General features: G+C 32.2%; 2 protein-coding genes across 3 annotated transcripts in view; one reads left to right on the top strand and one right to left on the bottom strand.

Annotated features, from left to right (window-relative positions):
- LOC131855670 (dnaJ-like protein 60) lies at positions 1–9,127 on the bottom strand. 2 transcript variants are annotated; one of them, XM_059206972.1, is made up of 8 exons: positions 8,971–9,127; positions 6,992–7,085; positions 5,781–5,956; positions 4,811–4,984; positions 3,966–4,068; positions 2,921–3,015; positions 592–670; positions 1–98 (listed from the first exon to the last, which is right to left on the bottom strand). In XM_059206972.1, the coding sequence occupies exons 2-8, from the start codon at positions 7,001–7,003 to the stop codon at positions 60–62; spliced, it is 678 nt and encodes a 225-aa protein (XP_059062955.1). In that variant the 5' UTR covers positions 7,004–7,085; positions 8,971–9,127; the 3' UTR covers positions 1–59. The 2 variants fall into 2 exon arrangements, with proteins under 2 accessions (XP_059062955.1, XP_059062954.1); XM_059206971.1 differs by lacking the exon at positions 8,971–9,127 and adding an exon at positions 7,192–7,361.
- A 77-nt stretch (positions 9,128–9,204) lies between these two features.
- Positions 9,205–22,383, top strand: part of LOC131855669 (fasciculation and elongation protein zeta-2) — a 55,044-nt gene continuing 41,865 nt past the window's right edge. The window contains exon 1 of the mRNA XM_059206970.1: positions 9,205–9,677. Within this exon, the coding sequence (XP_059062953.1) occupies positions 9,268–9,677 (410 nt within the window). The 5' untranslated portion in view covers positions 9,205–9,267. The remainder of the gene's footprint in view (positions 9,678–22,383) is intronic.

A 22,383-nucleotide genomic window follows, 5' to 3' on the forward strand; every position in this document is an offset into this window, starting at 1 on the left:
AATTTTATTTTTATTACGGTACGTTATATTTACAAAGGACATGGTAATCACTTTTATATTTAGTACCAACTTTTAAAAGAGAAGTCTGTTAGACATTCCTGAAACAAAAATACGTTTATTATAACAAATTTCAAGAAAAGACAAATCTGGCATCAGAGCAGAGACTATTGCCAAAATCGTCACATGCAAATGAGTCAAATAGACCCACTAGTTAACTCTCTCTTTCATACGAATGCCCTGCATAGAGACTATACGTAGTGGCTCCATGACGTCAAACAATACTGCTTGCAAAATTGTTTAGTTCAGCCAAAAATAAGGCTAGTTTTCATTATTTTTTACACATAGTTCCCTATTACGCACTCCCAGGTGGTTCCTACGGAGTCGCGGTAGAATGCTGACGCGACCCCGAGACTCCGGATATGGCGCTCGTAGGTAAACCGTGTGGTTTTAGTGGGTAAGAATCCCATACACCTCGTCGTTATCCTGTTGGCCCGAGGAAGCTCTTTTGAAGATTTTTCCACACGGTAAAAATAGGTGGACCCTACATGTGCATTGTATTCTGCACAAGTAATTATTTAGAATATATTTCACCTTCATGCTTTGCCTCATCGCCGAATTGTAAGACTCGTCCAGTACATCAATATCTGTTGACAGCGATTCACTCTGAAATCTGGAATATGAGAGTAATTCTAATATAATCAGTAACAACATATTTATATATTCATAATTCACGCGCCAAGCACCTTACTTTGTAAACTGTGTTTCAGTTTAAACATGGCATTCTTCCCCATTCCATCCCCCAGAAATATATAATATACTTTTACCTTTAACCTACTCAATCAGGTGACAGAAATAAGTTGAAAGTTGACAAAATTCTTTTGCATTAGGATGAACAGTATGTCAGCAGCATGCAGTACGAACTAACAGGAGGAAAAGGGGATTGTTAGTAATGTGGACTTAATAGCCCATTACTAGCAATGTACCATGTCAGGTTGACCTCCACGCGGTTCCCCCTGGAACGATGGTTTCCAGGGGGAACCGCGTGGAGGTCAATACGATAAATTCTTGGTGAATTTGTCACGATGGGCTAACTGACCTGACCTCATGTTCATCTTATGATCCTCCACTGGTGCCCCGCCAGCGTAAACCGTTAGCGCAGGCGGGTGCACCATTAAATCATCCTTAAAAAAAAAGTACGAACTAACAAGTGGGAAGGGCATAGTTAATAATGTAGGCTATCGAACCCACTGGTATTAAGGTATCACTAATATATTAACAAGTTAGCAATGTGTTTTGTTGACTCCATCGCTTGCAATGTACCATGTCAGGTTGACCTCCACACGGTTGCCATTGGAAACCATCATAAATTGCTGGTGAATTTGTGACGATGGGCTAGCTGACCTAACCTCTTGATCATCTTTCCACTGCCCCGCCATAAGCGTAGACGGGTGCACTATTCCATTATTATCCATTAAAAATAAGCACAAACCGACAGAACATATCGATTTTTACATACGAGTTTTAATACTATATTACATAAGAATCTAATATATTCTAGTTCATGAGAATAACTGCAACTATGTAAAATTGGAGTCAATAAATTTTATAATTACTTAAGAACCTATTATTCAGCATATAAATAGGTACAATAAAATACTTCCATATACACCATACTATAAATATTTATTAAATATGTACATAAAATATATGTAACAATATGTACAATAAACGATATAAAATTTATTTTTTTTCTAGAATACATTTATACAAGAGGTATTATAATCTATACAATTTACTGTACAAATCTATTTATTCTATACAAGTAAACATATTAACACAGTTAATACTATGTATGTACTGAGTTTTACTCATTAAAACACTGGCATTTATCTCGAATAAACATTCCAAAACTATTCAAATATGTAAATATATAAAAGAATAATATACATTTCTACAACAGACTAATTTAAGAGTTACTAATAAATAGAAATAGAAATAATCTTTGTTCAAATATTATAAACTAATATGTATAAGCACTTTTGAATAGTCATATAATATTGTTTTATTCTACCACTAACTCACAATTATAAAAGGATTGTGTTCTTACTAATTTACCACTTCATAGTCTAAAGACTTCATATTTTTAATATAGGTTCCTCTCCCAGAAACATTAAGGAAAGGTTCTTTAAGATACCTATGAGAACGATAAGAACAGAATTGGATCGGCGAAGTCGCAGATCACTATTAGTAAATATTTTTGTTATGCATAAATATTATTGTTTACAATACCTGAGTGGTCGTGAGTACTTAATTTTTTTTATTAATTTATTTCTGTATTTATTCTGTCGTTATTTATTCCTAATTCCTATATTTTTTCCTTTTTTAATGTTCCTCCTCCTTTTTTAATGTTAATTCCTTTTTTAAGGAGTAATTTTATTAAATCACTTTAAATTTCAAGAAAAACTATAGAGCACCATATATTATGATTTTAAAATTAAAATAACATTTGATATCTTTTTATAGAAATTTTGCAATTTTTTTATAAATATTTTTTTTTCTTTATAACGTTTTCTGTTTTATTTTTAAAAGCCCAAATTAGTTATTTTAAAACCAAATGCAATTCGGAAGCATTAATATTTTTTGTAGCCAAAATCAATAAACTTAATCGCTACAATCAAAGTAGCTGAAAATAATATTTATTAATAATGATTTGTCATCTGTTTTGAACAACCGTAAACAGCAAAAAATATACATATTGAATTCATAGACTAAAGAGCATTTTCCATTTGGCTTCATAGTAGTACACACATTTTAAAGTCTAGAACTACGAATTAAAATGTTAAAAATAAATTCGTTCTAAATTTGAATTCAGCTACATTCAATCTAACTACATACTTAGTTCTATAGAACTGAAAATTACTTTTTCTCGCTGGCCAGTGCCTGTCCAAGGGAAGCCGTCGCCACTGTAGGGTTTGCAGCTGTCACTATTTTATCCAATAACATGCGTGTTTGTTCCTGAAAGAATTATTATTAGATTTGATATCAAGTCTGTCCAAAAATAACATTAGATTAATTACTACACTTCCTTGGGGGAAAGGGAATTGTTAGTAATGTGGACTACTGATCTTATTGCTAGCAATGTACCATCTCAGGTTGACCTCCACGCGGTTCTCCCTGGAAACTATCGTAATTAATTCTTTGTAAATTTGTCACGATGGGCTAACTGACCTAACCTCATGCTCATCTTATCATCTTTCACTGGTGCCCCGCCAGCGTAAACCGTTAGCGCAGGAGGGTGCACCATTCCATCATCATCATCTATCAAAAAAAAAACTACACTTCCTTGTCCCATATTGTCTGTTCCAACCTAGACATTGGCAGAAACATTGAAATCTCTACTACTATGTATATAGATGATGGTTACAGCTGACCATCAGGTGAGTCGTCAGCTTGTTTGCCATTCTAATTACATAATGTAATAAAATGAGTTTTTTACCACTATGGTTACAATAGTATTGTAATATAGAATAGAATAGAAAATTATTTATTCAAATAAACGTAATTTAAGCACTTTTGAATAGTCAACATTTTTTTTAAATCTACCGCTTATTCGGAAAGCTGTCTCATCACAAGAAGAATAAGCAAGAAACTTGTGTGTTGCTCTTTTGAACAATCCTTGGAGTTCACATTTACAAGTCGAAACGTGTGAATACAAACTACCAACCAGCACGCAGTAGCAGCAAGTATTTAGGCTCAAATATAAAAACACAATAAGATTAAATCAGTCGTAGTGATAAGAGTAGACCAGTCCCTACAAGCAGCACTCGTTCACGAGTATGACGGATATATATATGGTATTGTATATGTACAAAATAATGTGGCTGTGATCATTCCACTATCCTATTTTGTAAAATATTATTATTGAGTTCCAATAAAGATTTATATTATTATAAAAAACAAAATACCTCATTGGTCTTTCCATGTGCAGTACCTCGCACCCTGTCCAATTCTTCTGCTAAATGCTTAGACCTTTCCATAGATTGTCGGCTACCACTTAGATACATCTCTCTAAAAAGAAACAATAATTGTTTTTTTTATGACATATGGGACAAATGAACTGGCGGCTCACCTGTAGGTAAATGATTACAGCCGCCCATGAGCAAGCATCACCAGGGGCAGGTGAGTTACGGGCTTTTTAAAGAATAAGCTCTTTTCTTGAAGGTTTCAATATAGTATTCACTTCGGAAATACCATTGCTGGAAGGTGATTGCAAAATGTGGTTGTGCACGGCAAATAGTTTCTCGACAAACACAGCCATTGATCCAGATGATCAGACATTTAATCAATTTTATTCAATAACTACAAATATTTTATTATATATATATATATATATATATACTACTTAATTATTATTCCATCTGGCCTTTGGGTTGATACCTTTTATGACACAAACACATATTTGTTACACAGTTTTTGTGTTTATAATTGAGACAGTTTATCAGTTTAACGCACCCCCTTATTTCCAATCGCCTTGGGTTCCTTTTCCTTCCGATTCCTCTCACCATGCAAATGCAAACATTTGTATTTATGAGTTTGATTATTTGTATTGGTTTAGGTATTTTCCATGAATGTATTTATTATTATGTATGTATTTTAATGTATTTAAATATATCTATCAGTTGTCTAGTACTCGTAACACAAGCTCTGCTTAGTTTGGGACGCTATGGCGCTATGTGAATTGTCCTGAGCTATTATTATTAATTTTATTGGTTATTGACCTATCATTTCTAATTACTTTTGTTATTATTACCTGATGACATAGACCTGCAAAATAACTCCAATTAAAGCGACCCCAAAGCACATCATAATGATAATATAGTTTGGCAATTTCTTAACTGTCACTCCCTGTGGCTTTGCTTGTTCATTTGTATTTGATGTCTTTTGATGTTCATAATAATAACTGTATTTGGGGTTGTTTCGTAAACTGAAAACATACATAAAAAATTGGAATAATTAGTGATAAGTGGAAGTATACTGGGAACATATTTTTTTTATAAATTTACAAATTATAGTAAGTTTTAGCATATAATATCTATAACTAATAGTGACTCTACATTTAGTTACTTTAGGTAAACACAGCAGATTTATAAGGTATACAACGATAAGGATATCTGTGATCTATGTAAGTTGGTTGAGGTACCGTCTCACCTATTTCAATCTACAAAAGTTAAAACCAAACTTTTGGAGGCTTGGTAAGCTGTATCAGTTGTAGGATAACATTAGACTGTGAAATTACCCAATAAGAGTTATGATCATCTTAGCCCTCTGTAATGACAAAATGTAAATGTTGTCATTACATTTGCAGCATTACTACTGTCACATGATAAAGTTACACTTGTGGTGTACATGTATATAAAGACAGTTACGACATACCGCGTAACGGCCCACCTGACTATCAGCTTGTATACATATAAAGAGTGTTTATATGAAGTTACAGTTATAAAACAAAGTGAAAAAAATTAAGACAGTACTAAAGATGGTCTGATGATCTTAGAAAGATTGCCGGCCCACTGTGGATGTTACAATTGTCATATATAAATGATATTTATTGTATCTTCAAATTCTTATATTTCTGTTACATTGTGTAATTATATGTCAATTAATAAAGGCTTTGAATTTCAATTTGTAGGAGGTTAAATGAGATATTACAATTTTTAGTAATTACAAAGAATAAGCAATGGCACTTACAATTATGGTGTTAATAAATAAAACTGTCTCACTTGTATGGCACATGAGTTCTGTAAACATATGCTGTGTTGGTAGAATGTGATGACTCCACAGTAAACATACTATCATATTGTGCACGACTGCATGGTTTCCCCAGGACGTTATAGGCCTCCACAACACTGACAAATTTCTCTTGTGCTTTTACATCCTTATTTTTGTCTGGATGATACTAGAATGTAAACAAATTTAGTTAGTGATGTGATTTCATCCTTGAAATAAATAGAAACTAAATTTTAACTGAAATTCAATATACACATCAATTTATAAATAACATACCCAAAATTGGTTAACCAGTTTCTTGTAGTAACATGCACAGATAATTTATTTAAATAAATTGTCTATATACATTAGTAAAAACCATGCCCAAAATTGGTTAACTAATTTCTTTTATTAACATGCACAGACAAAATTTAGAACAATCATTATTTTGGGTTTAATTATATTAATAAAAATTATCTGATAATTGTTTATCTCACACATCTTTCTTCAGCAATTAGTTATATATTTATTATCCATATAGAATGTACTGAAGTGCATAATTTGCAAAAAAAAGTCCAGATTCAGTCCAATGACTTGTGTTGAATTGCCCCACCTGTGGCCCGTGCCGCGGCTCGGGCCTTTGGCGGGCGACACATGATTTATGCTGGCATGAAAAAGTAGGGTATGATAAGATGAGCATGAGGTCAGGTCAGTTAGCAAATTTGCCAGGAGATTATCTCAATGGATTCCAGGGGGAACTAAGTAGAGATCAACCTGACATAGAGATCAATACATAACAATGGGTAGTTTGTCTACATTACTAACAATCCCCTTCCCCACATACAAGAAATATTACAATTATATCAATTCCCATACAATTACATAACATTAGTTGCTAAAATGGAATCAAAGAATGCAAACCACTAAATGTATGCATTAAACATGTCCTAGTATGCTATATAATCAACTGTAATTGACAGCAATGCTACCATTTATTCAGTTCAATACATCATTATTGAGCAATCTTCGAAATGTACAAGTTGTTATAAATAAACAAATATTCATGTAAATAAGTAACCCACTGGTATACATGCCAGGGAGTATATCTCCCTAATAATCGGCTGGTATTATGACCCGCCAAGACATCAGGGTACAGGTAAATAAGATATATATCTAACTGGAACCAATATCTTTAAGATTTAAGATATGATAAATCCAAACTTACTTCTTTACTCATTTGAATGAAAGCATCTTTAATTTCTTTGTCTGTGCAATTTCTGCGTAAATTGAGTATTTCATAATAATTCTTTTTAGCCACACTGAAAAGATAATTATTTTTATATTACGTTATCAGATCATTGAATCAAATGAAAATATTCCTTACGATGTATATTTACATTATTTTGCTAATTACATGAAACTTACCTATAAAACCTAACAAATGTGCAAATTGACTTGAAGTCAGTATTACGTCTCATAAAATACATTACGATTTTGTCTACCCAATTTCTCTAAAATTGTATTGAAAGTTCATGTTTTGGCAATTTCCATTTTTTGTTCAAACAATTGTATCTGATAATATATTCACTCAAACTGACAAGCTGTCAATTAACTGTCAAGCGACAGTGAGTGTTGCCAATATTATATATATATATATATCCCCTTCAAGGAAATTTCTTTAATTTTAAAATGTTTTTTAAGGTGACAAGAGAAAAGAAGAGTGAGAAACAAGAGAAAAACTTTTTTAAAAACATTATTTTTCCATAAGTTGAAATAAAAGTAAAAAGTAAGGCCAATTAAAAATATATAATATATCATGTACAGATAAAATATAATCATTTTAAGTCATAATAATAATTATTCAATAGAGGAAATTACTACAAATTAAATTATGTAACGAATTAAACTTAACTCATAAACAAAATTTTTATCTCAGACATTAAGACTTTAGATTTAAATTATAATAATGAACTCCAATTTTCATCTACATTTCATGAGGAAATGTTCTCTTTTGGCAATATCAATGTAATTTGTATTTCTTATCCAAAGCCGTAAAACTATTTAATAAAAATAAAATGCATGTTTTTAATTTAGTACTCTGGGTTCAGAGTAGTTCAGAGTACGAAATATTATTATCGTTGGAGATTATATCTGAGTACATATGTGTATCGCCTTTTCAATTTAATTTATAGATGATAATGGAATTTTATGTGCTACCGGTGTACGCTGGAGGCGCACCAGTTCAGGATGATACAATAAGCATGATTTTAGGTAAGTTAGTCCTTCGACCAGGTCAGGACCAGACCAGGACCAGGACTCACCAGGAGTTTTTTTTTTGTGAATGATAATGGAATGGTGCACCCGCCTGCGCTAACGGGGCTTACGCTGGCGGGGCACCAGGTGAGGATGATAAGATGAACATGAGGTCAGGTTAGTTAGCCCATCATGACAAATTCACCTAGAATTCATCACGATGGTTTCCAGGGGGAACCGCGTGGAGGTCGACCTAACATGGTACATTGCTAGCAATGGGAGTTACTAGTACCCATTGCTAACAATCCTCTTCCCCCCACTCACCAGGCGTTATTCACAGTGTTTAGGGGAACCCGCGTGGAGGTCGATCTGACGTGACAGATTACTAGTAATATAACGAACCATTACTAACAATACCCTTCTTCCTCCAAATCCTCCCAAAATCCTCTTAGTCACAGTGGGCTAGTTGACTTCATTTACCGTTATCGTCCACTAATAGCATTTTATAAGAAAAATTCTATAAATATTCACATACTTAGGGATAAGAACTGCCGGATTCCAGTCCAATCACAATAAGATCGTGGGAGCACTTTCCCATTCGTCCACTTAACGCACATCATTAGCGAGGTCATTATACGGGATGAGTAGATACGAGGAGAAAATTTTGCACTATCCGCTTTTATGTAACTCACTATTACACTGTTAGCAACACACCTTCCCAACAGGTAGCAGTACATTAATATCTATCATATATTACCTATTATACATATACACATAGACAGAACAACAGAACAATACGTTAGGTTTTACTATTTAGCAATTAGGTACCTGCGCACGTAACTTAATAATTTATAATTGGATTATCCACCCTTTTGATAGATATTTTTATAAAAACCTGCTTAATGTTTATAATTGAAAACGATACGTAATATATAAATATGGTCTGCTTACCATTCTTATAGAAAAATCGAAAATAAAAAAAGAATGTTTATGACTCTCTTTTTTTTTAAATAGTTTACAAAAGTTACGTACTATTTACACCCTATCTACTATGTGTAAAAAATAATTTGCAGTTAGTGTTTTCGTACTCGGCGTATAGCAGAGGGTGGGCACTGAGTTCGACACTGCGCGATGGCACTACGGTTTCATCGAGCAACTTCGCTCCAATCCGACACAATACGGTCACAGAGTAGTTTCATACGGTACGGTAGTGCTCCCGCGGCAAACGACGTAATCGGACGCACGGTCATGCGAGAGGCAGCTGGCAGGATGGCCGAGCTCGAATTCGAAGCACCGCTCGCGCAAATCGAAGACGCCGACGATTGCCTCACGACGGCCGATTACCCACAAAAAACCATAAATGGCAATGACATACGCTTCAACAATATCAATAATCTCAAAAGTGAAATTAATAAAATTAAAACTGACTCCAACCGAATAAACGACAATGATGAACCAAAATTGGTGAAGTGCAAACAGGATAATATGCGGAATGGCGAGGGAGACAACTTCACGGAGACTTTCTCCGGTTCGCTGGAGGATCTGGTGAACACCTTCGACGAGAAGATCACCAAGTGCTTCGGGAATTACGAGGAGAGTGTGGAAAAACTTGCGCCAGTCCAAGTTCGTTCGCAGGAAGAAATTATGAACGAGTGCCAGTGAGTATTAATTATTGTTATATTATATAAACAAACGTAATTATGATATCACCTCTGGAATTGTCAGTGTAAAATAATGATTCATTTATTAGTTCGGATGTTTATTTTTTAGTTAGTACTAACAGTCATCCTTTACAAATTCATAGGGTTTTCCTGAAAAATGCATAGTTTTAACTTGAGAATATTTCGAAATATAAACAAAAAGGGTGGGCTTTGCGCATGGCAGTAGTGGCCGGGATCGATCGAACGTGTCGGGGGTGTGCAGAGGGTGCGTACTAGAGGGTGGTGCCGGTGACGCATCCACCCGCACGACCCTCTTTTTTGTTTCCAGCCCAATTTGGCGGACTCAAACAACGCACGTGAATGTAGAATATTATGACATTCATTTATCTATGAAACAGGGTCAACAACGTAAAGATTTAAAAAAACTAGTGTATACATTTTTTGATATGTCAAATTATTTTGTGATGTCAATTATTTATGATATGTTTTGTTATGACGGCCCAGGTGGTCTAGTGGTTTAACACACCCCCTTACTTCCAACGATCGCGTATTCGAGTCCTTACACGGCACCGATACTTGTTTGTATCGGTCTGGGTGTTTTCTATGTACAATATGTATGTATTTAGAAAAAAAATCTATATATTTGTGTCAGTTATGTAGTACCCATAACACAAGCTTTAGCTAGTAGCTAGCTTTAGCTTAATTTAGGTCTAGATGGCGCTGTATAAATTGTCCTGAGATTTTAATTATTTTATATTCCACATTCGAATTATTCCATTCTATTATAAAGGAATTTCAAATTCTTAAAATATTTATAATATAGAAAAACTGTATAAATTATGTAAATTAATCGGTTACTATTCATTATGTACTACTTTTCTTTCGTGTTTTTGTCGTCACTCTGTCATTTCTCAAAGATTGAATGGTAACTATTTCTCACATTTGCCCATTGTTTTATAAAGAGAAATATGTGCATATTACTGGCTCATCTCTACAAATAGTGAGAATTTCTTTTCTACGTACTTTGTCTGGGAAGAAAAAACTTGAGGATTGATGAATGCATGACAACTGCGTTAAGGGGAAGTAATTGTTTTCATTCCATCATGTCTAAAATAGTGATCCATCATGAAAAAAATACGTCAATCTGGTGCGGTCTTGTACATCATAATACATATGTTATGCTATTTCTCGTTGACCTTGGAAACTGCAGTTCGACAGAGTAAAATTAACCCAATTTGTCAGGCCCACGTCCTATAGGTAACTCGTTTAATAACTTTCTACTTTACTAACGTTCATCTACCTCCTAAAAGTCCTTAAAGGTCCTCTCTCAAGAGGTGAACTGGTAATAGTTTATTTACTGGGTGTGATCTGCGACTTCGTCCGCATGAAATTATTAAACTAAATAAAAAGTAGTTTAAGTCAAGTCCAGTCAAAATCCGTCCAGCCGTTTTAGAGATTAGCAAGAACAGTCATTATTTTTTTTTAATTAATTAATGATGTAAGTACCATATATCGTTTTTATGGATTTAATTAGAAATTTTATTTATACGGTATATAGTACATATATTATACTTCTTACTTAAAAGTCTCTCTGTAGTAAGATATCTTAATTTATATAATTAAATAGTAAACTAATTTTGTAAACAGATCTTTATTCTTCGTGTGTTAAACAAAATATATCTTGGATTCAATCCAGATGACCCAAATGCCGGAGTTGTCTGAGGGAACGTAAAAATTTTCATGGAAAGATTTGCAAACGAACGCGTAAATAATATGATTCAGTCAGAAATACAATTGACCTTTGTTTACACGTAACATAATTAACGAACTTCTATGAATTTACATTTAATTAAGAGTAGAACCGACAACTAATGTATGTCTATATATACCTCTAATAAACCTGTTGTAGCTATTTACCTATTTAATAATAATAATAAAGACATTCAGCATTACATTTCGTCCTTTACTTGTAACATTCGTACATAACACTTCATAAATGATGTAGAGGAAAGTAGGTATTTTTAATAAAAATAACAAGTTAATAATATAATATTATATGCTGTTAACTTTATATTAAATAAAATAAATAATTTGAATGAATACCTACATATATAAAAGAGTATATCGTGCTATCCAGAAAGTTTGCTATTCGTGTTTGAAATGACCACAGACACCTGTTCATGAAAAACAAGTGACAGGTGCTTGCATTGATTACTTGATTCAACCCGTGATTCACAAAAGGGGTGAGGGGGGGCACGACGCAACGCAGATGTTTCACCACCTTTAAGGTTTCCAATACACCTTGCCAAATATTTCAATACAATATACATTTTATTTTAGGACAATTACAAGTAACTTATAGTAAACTGAGTAGCTAATATTAATTTTTCTATAAAACTAGGAGAGATTACCAATTTGACTGTTTGACATTTTGCTTTGCTAAACAACATGTTAAATCGAAAGAATTTACAAATCATATATTATGAACCCTGAAATCATTATAATGAATAATAAAATAAATACTCTAGACCACTACATATAACCCAATCTAAACCCAGAGCTGAGCTTATGGTATGGGTGTCTACTGGACAATTTACCAACTGACCAACTTAAATACCTACTTACATAGAAATAAACTTTTTATACATACGTAGGTAATACATACGTACATAATGTATGTATTTATATAGAAAAACATCCACACCAATACAGATATTCAAATTTAAAATATCTTTATTCATGTAGGTCTATTACAGACTCTTATCATATGTCAAATCTACCGTCAGTTCGGATTGATTTCGAGATGAGAAGAACTGATAAGAAACTCAGCTCGTATTTTTTTCAAATTAATGTTGTACATGTTTACAATAATACAGATTCATTTTAAAATTTAAATTTGGGAGAATAGAGTGACCACCAACATATGTTATTGCAAAAGTAAATAGTTTAACTAGTGTTTGTAACCCAAACAGAACAGTCCCCACAAGCAGCACGAGTTCACGAGTATGACGGATGAGCCAGCCATTATTGCACACAACTATATTAGCGGGAGCACATTAATAGATAATATATTCAGAAATACAAATGTTTATATTTTACGGGAAACAAACTCGCTACTACCAGAACTATGGAAGTTTGTTAAATTTCACCACTGAGGATTTCAAAATTAAAATATGAATTAATTTAAGATTAGCCATCTCTATCTAAACTTACCTAAATATACAATATTATATTGATGTTTTTATTTCTATAGTTACATTATCAATACGCAATTTAAATAACATTGTATTCTTTAATATCTGATTGCTATTCAAGGCATAAGGAGTGGTTCCGTTGCCAAAATTATTATCCTCAAAAACTGTTCGGACTGTCGTCTGACTAAAGCCATACATTTCCGATGTATCTAGATACTTAATAACGATTACGTTTATTTCATATTGATAAGGCACTTTGATTGAGTCTACTAGGAAACTTATTTGTGTTGAAAAAATATTGAATAATCATACTGACTATGTAACCATGTAATATTTGTGTGAATTAAAAATTATATACTTAATAGTTAATTACATTAATTAAATTAGTATTTAATTTATAAACAATTAATGTAATACCTTAATTATTTACCAAAAATATATATATTATTTATTATATAAATATACTGTGCCCCCGGTTTCCCCCGCAATTTATAGCCTATACGTTATTCTAATGTATAAGCTATATTACTGTAAAATTCCATCAAAATCCGTTCAGTAATTGTTTAATAAAGTACCTAAATTATGTACCTTTAATCGTAAAGCCTATCAATTGATAATGCATAATATTAAAATCCGTTAACAATAGCACATAACCGTATTATACCAAAAGAAAGGTATTCATATATTATCTACATTAAAATACATATATTTACAATAAATAAGGATTAAATTAAATAAACTGTCGTAAATAGAAATCGTAATAATAGTATGAATAACTCGACTATGCATTAATATTCGACATGCATTTTTTATTAATAGCGATCGCAACCGTGGCACACGACTCACGTCCGCCGCGATTTTATTATGAATTTAGTATTCATTCATCATTTATTATACATATACATATGAATAATTGAACATATATTCCCTATCCTGTTGTGTGCTAAATGGCTTCAAAACTTAAGTAATGTAAAAGACTAAAGATCTTTTAAAACTTTCTGGACTCGACTTGTATCGTAAATATTGTAGTTTCAAAAATAATGCATAGTAATCATAAACCACCCTCTCTCTCTTTCTCACACACTAACACATAATGCTTACACATATATATATCAAATGCAGGCATAGGCTCTTTTTGTTTTTGTATTTTTATTTTATTTTTTCTTTCTTTTTGGTTGTAAGTTTAATTTTCTGTGTTTTGGAAAATTTTAATATACTGTAAATTTTATTAGACAAACGTGATGTGCGTAACGTCATAGCATATATTTTTGGAATTATATAAACTCGGTGGAGGGCGTCGATATTCGCAACACAATATTATACTTCTGTGAATGTCATCGTTTCTTCAGTGAATTGGTACGCATGTATTTTGTTTTAAAAATATACAATAAATAAATAAACTTATACCTCAAAAAAGGGTCACTAAGACTCTTTTTTAACATAGAACCATAAGTTAACCCTAAGAAATAGCAACGTAAATCGGTATAAACATAGATTTTACGTCGTTTGTTTTGCTGTTCATGTTATATAGGCAAGGGCAAAAAAAAATAAGATTGGACATGAGTCGATTGTTATTCCAATTACATAAACAAGACCTCAATAACTTTCAACAATTAACAGTTATGCGAAATCTGTTATTTTTATCATAACCGTATTACATTCTACAATTATCTCTCGTGATAATGTTGCATGAGTGACTAACCTGTGACCTTCCATACATTTATAAATTGGCGTGCACAGAGTTTATCGTAATCAAATTGAGTTTCTAAAGCCTTAATTATTGTGTACTCTAAATATGATTGCGTGTTTATATGCGTGCAATCGTGAACCACATTAATAGGTATTTCGACCTCACGGAGCACAGTAAAAAAATAATAAGTATTTATAAGTTAATTTGACATATAGCTTGACTTATAACCTAGATTCTATAAGCATATTCCAATATAAAACAGGCTCTAAATTTAACATGAATAAGTCAAATAATATGTCAAATATACTTGACTTATTCTTGTTAAATTTAGAGACTGTTTTACTAGCTATTTGCCCCGGCTTCGCCTTGGTGTAATGTATTATACATATAAACCTTCCTCTACAATCACTAAAAACTGCTTCTAAATCCGTTGAGTAGTTTTAAAGATTTAAGCATACATAGGGACGAACAGACAGCGACCGCGACTTTGTTTTATACTATGTAATGAAGCGATATTATAATCAGTCATCATCTTAAATTTTCAACCAACTTCAATACATGAAGGTTTTTTATAACATGACAAATAAATTCAAATACAAAAATATCTTTACTTAAATAGATCTATTACAATAAGATTCTAAAGTAACAATTATAGAACGTTCGATATTAATAGTCGTCTAAAATGTATATAAATCTTATTATTAATATTATAAACGCGAAAATTTGTGACTATCGATAAATAAATGGATGTATGGATGTTTGTTACTCTTCACGCAAAAACTTTACAGTAAAGTAGCTTATACATCAGAAACACAAACATAGGCTATAAAATTCATGCGGCTGAAACCGAGAGCACAGCTAGTATATACAAAATATCTTTATTTATTTCACGTAATTAAAATTATTAATAGTATTAAAGACAAATCTATATACTATCATGTTTGTAATTAGTTAATTACTGTAAATACACTAAAATACTTAATCTGCAATATAAAGTAATTGTTTATTTAAATATACAAATTAAATACTATCAAAAGTATTATAAAAGTGTACAATAGCTACAAAGTGTTCCAATTTGCAATTTTATCAGTTCCTCCTCAACGGAAGCACGGCCTGGATCCAGCGAACTGAATTGCGTACTGCCTTACTATCTTCTCATTTGCATATTGCAGTATAATATAAAATAATTGTATCTACTGATATGCAGAACTAAAAACCTTCAAGCGATACCTCACTCAGTCCAAAAGTACAGTAAGAAATAACAATGACTCTTAGAATTTTTATACGTTTTCTTTGCGCGCTAATCTCAGAAAGGGCATTACTGATTTGAATACGGTTTGCACTAATGTGTTGTTTTTATTTATAACACAGTGGTATACTTCGCCTAATATTTATAGTTTACTAGCGATCCGTCCCGGCTCCGCACGGATGTATTATAAATCTTTGAATTTATTGTTCTATACTATAACTTGCATTTATTATAATACTGTATAACATGGTTCTTACACAGTATAAAATTTACATATATATTGCGTAATTTAATAAATATAAGTAAACAGCCTGTCTGTTCTGTGATATTTATTAAATTATGCAACGGATTTGAATGTAGTTTTCAGCAACAGATAGAGTAATTCAAGAGGAAGGGTTATACAAATCTTTGAATATCTCTGCTTGTTCTATACTATAACTTGTATGTATTATAATACAGTATACTTGTATTTTATACTATGTAAAGACTGTTGTAATCACTTCGCAAACATAGAGTTGAACGGATATGAACTCGCTGCTAGTACAGTAATAACATTTTGAGTTTCAAATCGCTTAAAAATTGAAGATGACCCATAACGCAAGCCACTCTACAAAAAATTACTGGCAAATTACTATGGTGCCATTGCGTTGCTTGTTTGGTCACAACGATTGTCATTTAGATATTTGTTTTCTTACATTTGCTACCTACACTGCGGATACGACAAAATGTCATGAGCTGATATCATCAATCCTCTTTAGGAAATGTAATTATTTTTTTGCTCTCAAGATATGATGACGGAAACGCAAACTGCGTTCTATACCATCAGAATCAAGATGGTACCTTAACAGCTATCATCGCTATATGCTGTCGCCCACAAGCGAAAGGCTAACGACCTGAACGATTCGCAACTACCCACATAATTGACCTCCGGAGTTTACCTGAGCATGAAGACATTGGAAAATGGAGAACAGCAAGGCTTAAACGGTTATTACACTATTTAATTTATTGGACCATTATATTTCTCGCATGTGTATATCTGATAGTTACATATGCACTCTCATGGTACCTATACATATTTATAATAATAGTGGCCCATTCCAGCTAGACTCGGGTATATTTTAACACATATATATTATATACATACACACACTTACACATAAATATCTTCAGTATTTATATCATTACATAATATAAAACAAAGTCGCTGTCGCTATGTGTCCGTCCTTATGTATGCTTAAATTTACGCAATGCTTTAAAAATACGCAACGGATTTTGATGCGGTATATTTTAATAGATAGAATGATTATAGAGGAAGGTTTACATATATAATACATGTACACCCGTGCGAAGCCGGGGCCAATAGCTAGTTCTCTATAAAACTTTAGCATTACTTTATTCAATAACTTCCTCAGCGTACACAATATTATACATATTACAATTTTGTTTTATAGTTTTTCCACACGTTCTATCCATCGGGGATAATGTAGGAGTCTAATGGTATAAGATTTTTTAAAATCATACACACACACATGTGTATATAACATAAATACATAAAACAATAGTAATAATAATTAGAAAAGTGTTTAAAATTATTTTTGCATACGTAAATATACATTACATGTCTAATCGGTGTGCCTATTTTTACGCCCTGACTTCATTCCCTACCTCAAAATTAAAAATTGGATTTCAAACATTTATTTTTTATTTAAAGTAGTAGTTAAATAATTACTGCACTGCAGTATTCATGTGTAATTGGTTGCATTTGCAGTAGGGCAAAATAAATCTTGAGTTGTCGTATACTGACTTTCATGCAAATAAATGACTTTTTCATTTGAACGGTTTATATTTCAACAGCAGTCTACAACATAACTACGTAACTAAATAGCAATTAGTATGTCGACATAGACAACATAAATACCTATATAATAACTTCTTAACAGCGTGTGGGAACGTTGAAGACCACCTGAAGTGATAATTTCATATCGACTCTCCAAATCGAACTACAAACAGGATAAAAAAACCGACGTGTTCAAGGGCATAATTACATAATAAGAGGCTCTTAGATTACTAACCGAACTACGATAGAATCTAAGACACAAATTTGTAATGATCAATATCATCATAAGAAGAAAAGATTTGTTATTGGTAATTTTGACCGATTTTGAAAACTATTTTACGCATTGACCAGTAATACAACTACGTGATTAACATAAGAAATCGCCGCTGTATCTAAAAAGGTAAGATTATTTAGAAGAGCAACACTTAAGTCTCTTGATGGTTCTTCTTGCGATTAGACAGCTTTCTGAATGAGCGGTAGATTAAAAGAAGGATAACTGCGACTTTTCAAATGCTTAAATTAAGTTTATTTGAATAAAGGATTTTCTATTCTATTCTAATATCACCAAACATTTAGGCGCATAAATAAAATTATACTGATAACGAGGTATTTAATAGTTATTTTATATAAAGTGATTAATTGTAAACAGACGTGAAACAAGTTTAAAACAGTGCATCTTCTAGTACATATATTGTACCCATATAATGCTGGAGCATCCCGCATTTAGTAGGTACTTTAAATAAAGCCAACTTAATGATGAATTTCTCACTAAGTGATATTCATACAATTGTAAAGGCCACCTCAATCATACCACTATTGGAGTAAGTGGCATCATTAATCAGATCTATTAGGTAGGTATCAATCTATTAAACTATGTGTGGACATGATAAACTAAGATAAATGATTTAATTTACAGCTTTTTAATAAACTATCAATTATAATCAGTATTTTAATAAGGTACAGAATATAAACAGTGTAACCTATGCAAATTGGGAATAATAAAAAAATCTTACTAATATTATAAACGCAAGAGTTTGTGTGTATGGATGGACAGATGAATGAATGGATGTTTGTTACTCTTTTACGCAAAAATAATGAATGGATTTTAATGAAACTTTACAGTATAGATTATACATCGGAATATCTTTTTAAATTATAGCCTATGTGTTATTCTAAATATACGTACCTAATAACGTAAATTGGGCGAAATATATCAAGTATTAAATAATTGAGAACATATCACACATCGCCCATCATCAGCCCCTAATTAAGCACATCCTATAGCATACACATAGTTAACATAAGTTGTATACTGTCCCGGCTATCTACTCTGGAAGTTAATTCCCAACTAATAACAATGGATTTCGCCGTTTTGCACCTTTTTACGCTAATGAACTAGCAACCTATTTGTTCCATATAGTTACGGTGTTCAATAAAAGAAGTAACCCACATTATTATCAAATTTTATTGGGATTAGTTTTGATTACATTTTAAAAATAGATTTATGAAATTAATATTAAGATTAGATTGCAGAAGATTAGATACGTGCTGTGCTAAATAAATTCTAACTTACGTTATTATCAACTTAAGAATTTGCAAATATATTCTGTAATATACAGAAACAAATGAAAGTGTAATTGTAACCTCCTATTTGAATTCGGAAAAAGCATATTTCGATAGAAAGCCGTAAATAAACACAGTACACGTATAATACACTGACATGTAAATGTTCACCGGCCATTTAGATTCCATTTTATGGCTTTTTAAAACGTTTTGTAAGCTAATAAAGTTAATAGCATCACCGATACGTGGGCGAGCTAAAACTATTGTACAGCTCTGATCGACCGCGCGCATGAGTAACTCCTGTAATGGAACAATAAACTTGGATTGTCAACGTATTTTTTTTTAGTTGTAAAAACAATAATAATGCAGATCGTTATGTCTTTTTGTTAATAACAATAAGTTATACAATAATGGTTTGTTTTTAACAAATGTTTTGTTCCGCATTGGGAACGTAAATAATCTGACAATAATTTTATTGATAAAAACTTGTAACTTCAATTCGTTTTTTTCCTTTCATATTCTATCATGATAAATGAAAGATAATTTCTATTTAATGATAATACTTTAAACGACTTATTAGTATCTCATAAAAATAAAATAAAAAATAACTAACAGTTTTTTTATATTACAAGACAACAAAATGCGGATATTTTAGAAGTCTAGGATTTGAAGTAATTTATGTGCTAAATCGCTAGACCATCGAGGCCTTCTAGTATATTTCTATAGTTCTATTACTCGCGACTTAGCATATCGTTAAAATTTTCAATAATCCTGTATTATTGCTATAAATATATAATAAACCTTGTTTAATAAAAATCAGACTAGGCTTAGAAAACCTAGAAAACTGAAAATTGGCTGTTAGCCAGTTCACTCAGGACGTACGATGTTATGAGTAAAGATTATTTTGAACTCTACCAATTCTGGTATAGCACGAAAAAAGCTGTAAACATTTGGATCAAATTGTATTTCAATAATAACTTGGTTTTTAGGTTTGCTTATAGGTATATATAGGTGTATTTCTGAATGCTAATGCGATATAATAAGTAATTTTAGATTTTCGAATGTTTTCGGAAGAGTTTATCAAATATTATGTTTTGCAATACAGAAATGCTTATCAAAGCTTGGTCACTCACGTAATACTGTATTAACTCATACATTCATTACTCACTTAACATTGTATTAAATTATACTAAAACTACATTTAAATAGGTACCTAATTAGTTACTATAGTTCTATATCTATAATAAGTACGGGTTTTTATGAAATATAACACTGGATGAGAGCGTGCTTGCATGACGCATCTCGCCATATGTCGTCGCGCGTCGTTCTTTGAATTGGCCATCAGTGATCTCAGATTAAATGTTTCCCCCCAAATTTATGGGATTTTATAGCGATGGAACCAAATTTTTACGAAACTAAGCTATGAGGTGATTTGTAAATAAATTATTTGTAGCGAAATAAATTGGGAAGAATTTGATGTTTTAGGCTAAATGACGTAGGCCTAAAGATAAATGCTAAAAAAGGACATTTTTTTTGTGAATTTAGTGATGATACTAATGATACTACTGATACCAATGATACTATTTTATGTTGACTGATTTTTCTTCAATACTTAAATTTTAGGGTGTTTTCTGTTGATATTCGGGGGAAGACTGGCCATCTGGCAATACTGTTGGTCAATACGTCGAACTCACAAACACCTATACAATAACCAACAGCACTTTGAAACAACATTTTACGTACACAACGTGTAATAAAATAAACGCAATCCCTGAGAATAGTTTCTGAATCAGCCAGTGAATCGACGTCTGTTTTATTTAAAAAATATATATAATTTTACATAATTTATGGCCACCGTTCTTAGCATGTTGAATCATCGGAAAATAAACCTTATTACAACGCTGTACGATTTCTTAAAATCTATGTACTCATTACCTGACTGAGTCCAGGATGTAAAGTTCATAAAAGCGACCCATTTTCCCACCTGTGGGAAATAAATCATGATAAAAAAACAATATAGGTACATTTTGTAATCCATAACATAAGTTAAAATACTTATGAATTGTATGAAACGCAAGGGGGAAGGAAATTGTTAGTAATATGGACTGATGACCCCATTGCTAAAGAGTACCATATCGATTGATCTCCACGCTGTTTCCCTGGAAACCCTCTCTAATAAATTAGCACGTGAGTTTTCAGAGGAACAGCGTCATAACAGAACGGGTCAGTTAGTACGTGACAAATTCCCTTGTAATCTAGCGAATAACCTGACCTCATATTCATCTTATCATCTTCTACTGGTGTTCCTTCAACATGAACCTTAGCACAGGTAGAAACACCAGTGCAGGAGCATTATCATCAATAAAAAAAATTAACAGTAAGTTAGCAGTCCATAATTCACAATGCGCCTGATTACCCCATCTGGGAATACATGCGTGATAATACATTCTATTTATATTTATAGTGATTATACAATGAGTGTATAATACCTACTTATCGTGAGTTTAAGTAATTCCTTGTTGAATAACAAAACAATCTATTTCAGTAAGTATATTTTCAAGCGTGATATTTATAACGGAGCGTGGAGAGAGATCTAACTAAACAATAACACTAATTCGGTAGCACTGGAAAAAATATTTAAAGTGATAACCTTGCTTTTGGGAAATCTAAAGAAACATTTCTAGATATAGATAGTGACTTTTCTCTGAGAGAAGGATACAAAAAGAGATATCGTAGAATCCATACTCCATACGTATGTATGTAATAAACTATGAGAGTTTGTCTGACTAGACTGATTTGTACAAAATTTGACGTCGTGATAGATCGTGAGAAAGGAAAAAAATCGCATTATGTGGGTGACGCGATGCTTATGACTACCCTCGATTTCGTCTGTTCTTAATGAGATAAAATACAGTTTATGTCCGTTTTTGTTTTCTTTTGTTATCTTCGTTTTTCACTAGGATCCATTCAGCCTACATAATAAATATAAAAATACCCAGAACCATACAAACAATCATACTCATGAATGATACCTGTACAAATGTACTCACACGCAATTGTATGTGTGTATTTACATACTATGCACACGTTTATGTGCGAAAAATCAAATCGGCGACTATCGAATTCGCGATGTGCTAAACCGTTAAACCACTGGGACCTTTATAAATATT

The sequence above is a fragment of the Achroia grisella genome, unplaced genomic scaffold, assembly GCF_030625045.1.
Source record: "Achroia grisella isolate CSIRO2021 unplaced genomic scaffold, CSIRO_AGI_Agris_v1 utg146, whole genome shotgun sequence".
NCBI lineage: Eukaryota > Metazoa > Arthropoda > Insecta > Lepidoptera > Pyralidae > Achroia > Achroia grisella.